At 38.9% G+C, this 11,619-nt stretch overlaps 1 protein-coding gene across 1 annotated transcript in view; it reads left to right on the top strand.

The window, feature by feature from the left end:
- The window catches only part of LOC107153194 (phospholipid-transporting ATPase IB), a 532,593-nt gene that overhangs the window by 359,395 nt on the left and 161,579 nt on the right, over positions 1 to 11,619 (top strand). Inside the window, exons 29-30 of the mRNA XM_048801263.1 lie at positions 8,824 to 8,946; positions 11,407 to 11,485. Coding sequence (XP_048657220.1) covers positions 8,824 to 8,946; positions 11,407 to 11,485 — 202 coding nt within the window. The remainder of the gene's footprint in view (positions 1 to 8,823; positions 8,947 to 11,406; positions 11,486 to 11,619) is intronic.

Genomic DNA, 11,619 nt, shown 5'->3' with positions numbered 1-11,619 from the left:
TTTTTTTTTTTTTTTTTTTTTTTTTTTTTTTTTTTTTTTACTAGGAGGAAAAAAAAAAACTGAGAGGCTTGTTTCTGAGTCCTTTAGAGACCACAGAATGGCCCATCTCTTGAGTTGCTCTTCTTGCTCTGGACTCTAACCCTGGCATCCTGTGCCCCATGGGAGTTTCCCTTTCTGAAGCAGCCATCACAGATAGGTGTAGATGGAAGTTACCAGATGGGCAATAATATAACTTATGATGCTATAAATATTTATAGTGTGTGTATACTTCAGTGGCGAGATATTCATGCTGCCCATACATTCAGCCCTCATTTTTTGAGTAGCACCCATGTGGAGTGCTGGGTAAAAAATGCTGAGTACAACAGTTTATCCTAATCCCATGTAACTCACAGGTTAAGGGGGTCAGAGGTGCACTTAGTCAGTGGTGAGGCTGGGTTCAGATCTTGAGTTGAATCGTGATGGCCCATTAGTGTCTGTGTTACTGGCTACAAAAATGCACTATGCTCTTGTGCTGATGCCCTAAAAGACAAAGACAACTGATAATGAGAGAAGAACTAGTTGACATGCTGGAAAACCTCCTTTAACAGCTTACTCCACAATTAGGGTCTCAAGGGCTTCCTTTCTATGTGCTAAAGGGAGACTAGAGATCATTAGCTTTGTAAGACTTGAAACTATTTTGAGTAGGTTAACCCATTTTGTCCCATTGTCCCAGATGCAGAACATCTGTGAAATCTTATATATAGTATATAACATACAATATGATTATAGTAATAATAATATAATATTAATATAATAATGTATATAAGTCCTAGGTTATGATTTCCAACCTATTTTAATGTGTTTACATAATTTTGTTGAAATATAGGTAGAATTAAAAACTTAGGACTTAATAACTTAAAGTTATGCTGCGATTTTGGTGTGAGAACATGTGGGCTACTCTACATGGTTTAGCACCAAATGTCATAGAGTTGCTATCTTGTGCAAATCCATGCCACACACCTATTATTTTAGTCAATTAATTTAGGCACAGGGGATTAAACCGAAGGGTACTTTACTACTGAGCCACATCCCCTGCCCTTTTTATTTTTTATTTTGAGACAGGTTCTAGCTAGGTTGCTTAGGGCCTTGCTAAGTTGCTGAGGCATGCCTCAAACTTGCAAGCCTCCTGCCTCAGCCTCTCAAGTTGCTAGCTGGGCTAAGGATATAACCCAGTGGTAGAGTGCTTGCTTAGCATGCATGAGGTCCTGGGTTCAGTACCCATCACAGAAAGAGAGGGAGGGAGGGAGAAACAGCCCTAGGAGGCTCTGCTGTAGAGTTAAGGACAGGAGGACTGGATTGCATGATACCTGCTTATAAGATGAATGGATTTTAGCCCTGTTTTAATGATCACGGCATGGGGTTAGGTTCTTTTCTTCCATGAGGCCTTGGGCAATTCAAATGAATTCAACAAATTTTATTAGGTTCCTGTTCTACATAAAATGCTGATAAGCTGAGACACAGTATTGGTCAAATTAAGGCCCACAGAACAGTTGTGGAATAATAACCAGGGATTGTTTGGAAAGTATAGATCCCTGAGCTCCACAGCAAGTTAACAAAGAGTGTCATAGAGATACTGCCTTTTTTATTATTATTATTATTTTAAAGAATGACCTTTTATAATTGTCGAAATGTGCTTGCTAATCATAGCAAACTGGAAATTACAAATAAGCAGAAAAGAGCAAACTAAATTTCATTCATAATTCTACTACACAGAAGTGACCAATATTATAATTTTGCTATGATTCTTTCCAGAAAAAATAAGATTACATGGCAATACTGGTCTGCTGCCTAATATTCCTATTAGATTATGTTGGGAATGAGATACTGCCTTTTAAATGCACTTTTCTGGTGATTAATATATACATGAAAGTTTAAAAAACATATTGAGTTTGAAGAATTGGAAATAGTTTTTTTGTTTGTTTGTTTGTTTTTTTGCCTTTATGTGTCCCCTGAGCTATAGAGGAAAGGACATTATGACATAGTAGTGGATCACAAGGTGAAATGAACTTGGGTTACCTCAAAGCAGGCACTGAAATGAGCTGCTGCAAAGAGCTGGTAGGAAAATTACTTCCAATTAGGACATCAAGGGATCTGTGACTGCCTCTCTCATTTGAGAACACAGCAGTGTCTTAGTCCACTTTCTGTTGCTATAACAAAGTATCTAAGACTGGGAACTTTATAAAGAAAATAGGTCTGTTTAGCCCACATTTGAGGAGCTGACAATCCAAGATTGGACAGCCCCATCTGCTCAGATTTAGTGAGGACCCCTTTGGCTGAATCACAACAGGACAGAAAAGTAGAAAGGAAAATGGCTACATGCAGAAGATACCAAGTGTATAGGGTAGTCTCACTGTATAACAACCCATTCTCAACAGAACTAACTCATTCCTGCAAGAACTACATTAATCCCCCCTAAGAAGGAGGCCCCCCCTAACCTAATTACCTTCCACTGGGCTCACCACTCTGGGTACCAAGGCTCTAGCAAGTGAACCTTTGGAGGACACACTCAAACCATACCCAAACTGAAGCAGGGAGTTTTGCCCTTTTTTCATGACTTGTATATGAAATAAATTGAAATGTAAAGAGAAATTGAAAAAAAGTATAAATAAATCACAATTTATTTATCAATTTATTTATCAATCATTCACATCTTGCCCCCATTTTCATTGTTTCTTCACATACGTACACACATGCATACCACATATGCACACACACACACACATTTATTTCTGAAGCAGTTGAGTGTGTGTCAACAGACACCATGCCCTTTATTGCCTAACACTTCAGTGCATAATTACAAAGATCTTTTCTTTTGTAACCACAGTATAATGATCATCAGAAAATTTTAACGTATATACAATACATTGTTAATCTGTATTAGTCCATATTTCAATATTGCCATCATTGTTCTAGTAGCATCCTATTTACCAGTTGTTTTTTTTTTTCTTGTCCACAATCATTCCAGAGATCCTAGTACAAGAAGTAGTTTGTGACATGTAAAGCAGTTTGCCAAGAATCTCTCTCCTGGGCTGGATTGCCCCTTGTCATTATATTTAAACAGTGTTTCTCTTCTACTTTTTCTTTAACTTATTTTTTATGTTTGACTCTTCAAACAAACTAGAGGAGCAAATCATTGTATCTCAATTTAATTCCCATAGCAAGTGAAAGAGTATTAAAACAGACTTGAAAATGATGCATCTCCCTCAGTACTGAGTTAGTACTGTCCCACTGAATTCTCATTACATTAGTCCTCTTCTCTGCAATTTCACTTTCTGCGGTTGCACTTACCCACATTCAGCTACAATCTGAAAATATTAAACACAAAATTCCTGATATAAATTAGTCATAAGATTTTTCTTTCTTTTTTTTCAATATCGGGGATTGAACCATGCATGCACTCATGCATGCTAGGCAAGCACTTCACCATTGAGCCATATCCCCAGTCCTTTTAGGGTCTTGCTGAATTGCCCATGCCTTGAACTTCCGATTTTCTTGCCTCCACCTCCTGAGTGGGTGGGATATAGACATGCACCATGGTTCCCAGCTAGTAATTCATAACTTTTATTGTGGCATATTTTTATAGTTGTTCTCTTTTATTAGTTTTTGTTGACTTCTTATTATGCCTAATTCTAAATTAAACTTTATCACAGATTTGTATAAATAAGAAAAACCACAGTATATGTAGGGTTTAGTATTCTGTGAGGTTTCAGGCATCCACTGGTGGTCTTGGAACTTATCCCCTGAGGAGAAGGAGTGCAATATACCCATAGTCCACTGTGTCATTTAATTTTGTGGGTAGGATGATAAAGGCCACTCAGGGACAAAAGCTACTAGGACCAGATGGGTTTCAACTAAATTTTATATACTTTTTAGTGATGAGATAACTATAATTTATTTAAACTGTGGCAGAAAATGTATCCTATTATTAAGCCAGTATAATTTGAAGAAGAAAATTATGAGAAGGCCTCACTTATAAATAAACACAAAAATTCTAACTAAAATATTAGCTAATAGAGTTCAACAGTGTCTTAAAATAATAAAGTATTTGACAAGTAGGACTAATTTCAGGAATACTGGAGGTTTGAAATTTAAAAATCTTTCTATTACTATGTCGACAAGGTGAAGAAAAACATCCCATCAGTAGATGCTACAAAAGCATTTGAAGCAATTCAGCTGCCATTCCTGAAATAGGAACTCTAAGTAAAATAGAAATAGAAAGAAGTCAATTAACTATATTTCAGACTATTCACAAAAATAGTGAATAGTAGCATGCTGCCGTAAATGGTAAAATCCTGAAACTATTTCATTTTGAATAAGAAATTAGTCAAGATACCTGCCATCACTGTACAATTCAGCATTGTTCTGGGTTTTTCAGCAATTGCCAAGATTAAATGACTGTTACAAATATTGGAAAAACAATGAATGATTTCTGTGGTTATACAGTATGCATACAAAAACATGGGCATGTACATATGTTGATATGTGACTGTTTAGCTAGAAAACCCAAAAGATTACTAATAGAGAAATATTAGAATTATAAGAGAATTTGATAAGTTGACCAGAAAAATAATAAATATATAAAAATCAATAGCTTTTAAACATCCTAGCAATTAGTATCATTATTTATTTATTTACTTGCTCTGGCAATCTAAAAATGCAAAGAAAATAGTAGTTTTTTCAAAATTGCAGTTAAGCTGGGGATGTGACTCAGTAGTAGTGCATGTGCCTAGCATGTGTAAGGCCCTGGATTCACTCCCAGCACTGAAAAATTTTTTTAAAGTTGCAATTAAAATTATATATTGCATAGGTATAATTTTATAGTATCTTTATGAAAAAAAAAAGTCTTACTGAAGGATACAAAACAAAATTTCAACAAATGGAAGGCATGATATTTTTCTACATGACAAGACTTGGTATTATTAAAGAGTAAAGTCTTCTAAAATTAACATGTAAATTTAAATTTATGTAATTCCAAAGAGAGAAGCTGCATAAAACTATACATGGTGTGATGGAATTAATGAGTATTTTAGAGTACATATGCAAAATAGGTTAGAAAAGATCATAGAGTAGACTTATCTTTACTAATATCAGGCTATACTCTAAAGTCAGCATAATCAAATCAGTATGTTACTGGCACAGAATTATACAAAGAAGTCAGAGATTCTAGAACTGGATTCCAGGTTTATGTTGTAGAATTATAATACATGAGAAATTAATAAGCCTTAGTGGTGATTTTTCAACTTAGGGGGAAAGCTCTGGATTAATGTATTCTCACAACTTGTTCATTATCTGGGGAAAAAATGGACTTCTATCTTATATCAAAGACTTATATGTGAAAAATAAAACTGTAAAAATCCAGAAAATTACATGTAAGCTCCAGGGAAGAGATACTTCTATAACACAGTTGGATACTCCAAAGTTATTCTCAACCATTTAAAAATTGAAAGCTTTTTGTTATGCAAAAAACCCATTAAAATTAACAGACAAAAATGCATTTAATTTTATAACATAAAACATTAGGTTTTATTATCTATTATACTCAAAGAATTCTTAGAAAAGGGCATAAGCCACGAATAGATAACAAAGGACCTGACTAGGTGTTTTACAGAGTTGCAAGTCCAGATGACCAACAAATATATGAAAACATGCTCCAACTAACTGATAGGGAAACGTAAATTTTTAAAAGTAACAGTTAATATCTTTAAATTTTTGGACTGGAGAATATTAAAAGATCGACATAACTGTTGCTGATAGAAAAACAGAGAAAAGATTACTGTTATCCTTTGCATGGGTAGACATAAGTGATTGGAACCTGTTTTGAAAGCAACCTAGCAACATCTTCTAAAATTAAAAATACATGTGCCCTTTTACTCAGAAGACTTACTTCTGGGACTTCTTTCCATGGAAATAAAAGAAAAAGTGTATACGTTATAATATGATAGAAGTTATTGCATAATGTTTGTGGTAACAAAAAGCTGGAAGCAAAATGAATGACTGTCAGTGTGCAAATGGCTTAAAGAGTATGGTGCATCCATGCTCTGACTGATTATGTGAGCATTTAAAAGACGCGTTAGTGTCAAACCCGAGGAACTTTGGAGGGCTTTCCATGATGTTTAGCAATAAAAGTATGATGAAGAAAAATGTATGCGGCATTCCCTTTTGTAAAACAAATCACAGTCTCCAACCAGTCTATGAACGTGAGTGCAGGGCATGCTAAGAAGGGTGAAAAATATGGTCAGGCCTATGGGCTGTTAGCCCAGTGATGAAGTGGGGAGGACTCGAAGTGGATGGAAGGAGGAAATCAAGTGAAGAGGGGAAAGAGAAAAGACTTGCATGTTAGCACAAGTAGGTGTCCATGCCAAACAGTGAGGTGAAGCTGTGTACTCAGAGAGTATGCAGAGCTCCTGAGATGTTTGATAGGAGCCCCTTCTTCTAGCCATAACATAGACAGCTTTTCTTACTTGGAGGGAAGCAGGTACCACCCTCCTCAATATCCTCCTTGAAGACTTTGTAGCACTTTGAAATCCCAGGCTGCTTTCCATCTGCTCTCTGCTGGAAGAGGAGAGCTGGGAGTTTGACGGGCCTTCCTCACTATACCTCTGATTGTTTGATCCTAACGGACTTGGGAAAGGCTTATTTCTCTAGCCACATACCCAAGTCTCCAAATAACTGATGTGAGCTCAGGATTCTCTCAGAGATGTACATCTGATTCCCACAGGCCAAAAAGCCTGCTGGGTTGGTGGGCAGGGATTTGATCCACTTAGATGCTAAGCAGTGAGTAAGTCAGTGTTTTAGCCAGCTTTTCACCTCTGTGACCAAAAGACTTGACAAGAACAATTTTAGAAAAGGGAAAGTTTATTTGGGGGCTCATGGTTTCAGAGGTCTTAGTCCATTGACAGCCGTTCCTTTGCTCTGAACCTAAGGTATGGCAGAACATCCCTGTGAAAGAGTGTGGTGGGTTTAAGTGGCTCAGGACATGGGACCAGCAAGGAGGGAGGAAGGGAGGGAGGTAGAGAGGGAGAGGTAGAGGGAGGGAGGGGGCGAGGGAGAGAGAGAGAGAGAGAGAGAGCCAGCGAGCTAGAGTGAGCCACTAACATGTGCCCCAGAGGCACATTCCCAGTGACCCACCTCCTCCAGCCACACCCTACCTGCCTACAATTACCAGCCAGTTAATCCCTATCAGGGATTAATGCACTCCTAACCCTAACATTTCACCTCTTAACTTTCTTGCATTATTTCACATGAGCTTTTGAGGGACACCTCACATTCAAACTATAACCGTCAGTCTTTCTGAACTATGCCAGAACCAAATAAGATAATGACCCATGGGTGTTGGGAGCTGCCACAGAGGAGCTGAGCACCCTTAGCCTTGAGCAATGGAGGTGTGAGACTGGTTTCCAGGAGGAAGCAGGTGGATCTCATCTCGGCTCAGCAGGGGAATGAAGCTCTGGGAGTGGGTGTCACCCAATGAGACTGGGCTACACTCCCCTGACACCCAATCTCTTGCCTCATTTGGGTGGAACTTTCTTGAGTGTCTTCCCTCAATAAATAGGGCTCTGGCATTCTCTCACCCTCTTTTGTCTGCCTCTCTTGCTTCCCTTGTGGGAGCCAGGGCTGACGAGCCATCGCTGAACCCCCAAGAAAAAGGTATTTTCTCTGTCTCTGTGTGATTATTCAGTGCCAACCCAGTTCACCTGGAGTGAACCTGACTAATTTATTCACGTGTCATGGCACATGGGGCCACAGCATATCCCAGACTGAAATGACATGTTTCCTCCAGATCCTTTCTTCAGCACATGGCTTTACCTTTCCACCACCTAGAGAGTACAGGTACAGGTGTCAGCATCTTAGAAGGCACCAGCTGCCCTAGAACTCGGGGTCCCAAGAGATTAAACGGTTTCCTCCCATCCTTGTACTGTGCACTCAGCCAGCCATCATCCTATGTGTCTTACAAGTTCCCCTCAAATGTGCTCATGGATGCTTTGGAGCTCTGTAAGGAGAATTCTTCTCAAGGGAGTGCTTTTTGTAGCATCCATCTGTATCCCTGAATATCCTGCCAAATTCTGTAGGTCCAATATGGTGAAGGTCAGAGGCTCTGATGCAAGAATCAATTCCTGACTTTTCCTTCTCCTCCTTTTTCCCCCTGCCCCCTCTCCATCTCCATGAGTAATTTTGCAGAGCGCTGCATGTGTGTGTGTGTGTGTGTGTGTGTGTATCCCTGCTGCCCTGGTTCTTACCTCTGTAGTAGCCAGAGTTTCGAGAAATCTGCTTCCTCTTCTTTCATGTGTTTCTAAATCTCTGTATTCCTAGAGTGGCACAGTATCTGGGCCACAGTTCATTCACAATAAATATCTGTTGGATGAATAAATGTATGAAGTAGCTTGTGCTTCCTAAAATTTGAGGATAAAAGCAGGGTGGGAAGTTTTAAAAGTGTGCATCAGCTCAGCGCTAACAGAAAACATGACACTTCCTGGAGCTATGGTGTGATTCTCCATTGCTGTTCATTCTACAAAGAAGGGCTGTTGTTAACTTAACAAGATTTCTTGGCACATCCACTATTTATAATGCTGTTTTTACTGTTGAATGTATCCATTTTACACAGATTAACAATAAAAAGTGGTCCTTTGTATGTTTTCTTTGTTTCGAGGGTGTCTGGGGAGTTGTGAATCATGGAGTCTCAGGTTTGGACTTGACTGAAAATTAAGTCATCATTCCAGAGAACTAGAACACTGCTCCTGTGTGGATCGGAAGGGCATCTCTTAATGGCTCATTGTCTTCACACAGATTTTCACCGCGTTGCCACCCTTTACCCTGGGAATCTTTGAGAGGTCTTGCAGTCAGGAGAGCATGCTCAGGTTTCCACAGCTCTACAAAATCACCCAGAATGCTGAAGGCTTCAACACAAAGGTAAACGTTGCATTTACAGAGCTGTCCCCTCAGAAGAGTGTAGCAGAGTGCAGCCTGCCTTCTGAGGTTCAGCTCCAGCCATCTTATATGTGACGCTTGAGAGAGAACATTTGAGAAGCAGTGAGATTATGACCCACAGCCATTTCATACAGCAAGCCCAGAGAACTCAAGATGCCTTTCTGAGGTGCTTCCCATGTCCTATGGAGCGCTTCTTTAAGTTCCAGGAGGCCAACCCATTTCCCTCCTCTCCACATAGGTCCCTAATATCAGTGGGGCCTTAGCACTCATGTTCCCCTTCCTTCAGGATAAGCCTTACGTTTTCAAGAGCCCTGGAGTGAGGCTGACTGGGACCTTGCCTAGACATTGCTGGGGTTTTCATTTTAAAGAAAATACTTATTTAGCTAGAATGACTGGATACAAACACCTGGATCAAGTCAGTCATGAATTTTTGTTTGTAACTTTTGTATTCTGTTTGTTTTCTTCAGACTGTAGAAAAAGAAAGGATCTAGGCACAAGTTGAATATCCCTTAAAATACCCCTCAAATTCTTGGGATCAGAAGTGTTTTCAACTTTGGATTTTTGTATTGTGGAATATTTGTATGTACATAGTGACATATCTTAAGGATGAGATCCAGGTCTAAGTGAACAATTCACTCATGTTTTATATATACCTTATATACATAAACTGACAGTAATTTTATACAGTATTTTTAATAATTTTGGGCATGAAAACTGTTTCAGGGTGTGGAATTTTACACTGTGGCATCACATCAGGGCTCAAAAAGTTTTAGATTCAAGAACATTTTGAATTTTCGATTTTGGATTTTTGGATTAGGGATGCTTGGCCTATGTAGATATATCCTCAGAAGACCCAAGCAGGATCTGGCTTGGGTATGATAGGGACCAAAAAATCTTGTATGTCAAGGAGAGCCTGTTGCAGAGCCTGCAATCACACCAAGAGTGGGAGAGTGATTGAATGCTGCATGCCCAAAGGGAAGGCATGTACCTCACCTGGAGGAGGCAGGATGTGAGCACAGCTGTGTGGCCCCAGGTCTGTGCAGGACGGGATTAGGAAGCTGAAACAGCAGTCACTTGCCCAATTCCGTTGCAATACTGAGTACTGTCTGTGGTTGCAATCTGCACAGGTGGCACTGGGTCCTTGGTAGAAGGACTTGGTGAGCTCATTCTCCAAGCTCGGTAGTAGAACTGCCTCAGGAGGCCCTTCTTCTGAGCCAGATGTTACTCATAGTTGGCCTTAAGAGCTGCTTATGCTTAGGCCAGTTTAACAGGCATAGCCAAGGCTGGAAAAAAATTAAATGGGATCCTATTAACTATACTGTCTTCCATACTCAGAGAGACTTGGGTGACTAATTTTATCAGTCTTTGTTTACTATGATTCTATTTATGGGAAAATAAGACCCATTTTCTCTGCATTTCTTACATAAATCAAATGTGTTTTTGATAGAGTTTGAATTAAAAAGCCTTTTAAGGTGGGAAATAAATAGGGAATGAACCCACCTCCAAAATAGTGATACCGAGTATGCCCTGAGACATTTGCAGTCACTTTGCTTTGGAGTTTTTTATTTGTTTGTTTGGTTCCTTGATTTGGTTTTGCTTTGGGTTTTAGTTTTGGTTTTGTTTGGTAGAGAGGTCAGGCAAAAAGTGAAAACAAATATGAATATTTAAAATGAGGAGGTATTTTTATATAACAATATTTTTCTTTATTTTTCTGTTGTCCCACCACTACTTAGGATCAAACTATATGAGAGTTGCCAGAACAACTTTAGACCTTTAAATACATTTAATCTGACTCTAATTGTTCCACCATCTCAGTAGTTAAGAATGAGACTTAAGGAGTTAGGAGTATAGCTCTATGGTGAAGCACCAGCACCAAACTCTGAAATGCATTAATGAAACTAGTTTAGAATAAACTTCCTGTTCCCTCAAATAAAACAGAATTTTTTTTTTAATGTGCATGTATTAGCCAAACCCAAAACTGAAAGAAAAAATTAAATGGCAAGGATTTTAAGCAGAAAAACAAGAGAATGGCATGTGAGAATTTACATGTAAAATGCTTTTTAATGGTTTCAAAAAGGAAAGATTTGATCTCTTATTAGCAATTTTGACCTAATGCCCTTTTTCCAGATGTTCCTAAAATGTTTGTCTTAAGATGCTAAGGAAAACTCACTGCAACTCACTTTTCAAATGTGGATGGATTGTGTATTGGTCTGTATATAGGTGGATATATCCTCAGGTCTTTTTAGTAAAATAGTATTATGTGGAGAGAGTTCAGTCATTTGCATGTTAATATGAGGAAATAGCTGTCTGGGGGGGGGGCTTTTTAAAATTTGAGACTAGTGTCCTCCTCCTGGAGCCTTCACAGCCCGATGTTTGTTGAGAGCTGCACACAGAGGTAGAGAGTTCCGTCCACTCTGACTGTCTTGGTTTGTTTTTCTGCAGGTTTTCTGGGGTCACTGCATCAACGCCTTGGTCCACTCCCTCATCCTCTTCTGGTTTCCCATGAAAGCGCTGGAGCATGGTAACAGCTTTATGATTCAACTGTCAGCAAGTAGCTTTGCACCCCGTCTGCTGCCGGCATGTTCATGACTTTCTCCCTAGTTTTACACAATGAGATCACAAGAACACATTAGAGGAAAAAAAAAAAAAAAAAAA

Source organism: Marmota marmota, unplaced genomic scaffold, assembly GCF_001458135.2.
Source record: "Marmota marmota marmota unplaced genomic scaffold, marMar, whole genome shotgun sequence".
Classification (NCBI taxonomy): domain Eukaryota; kingdom Metazoa; phylum Chordata; class Mammalia; order Rodentia; family Sciuridae; genus Marmota; species Marmota marmota.
This window is presented reverse-complemented; position numbering and strand designations above follow the sequence as displayed.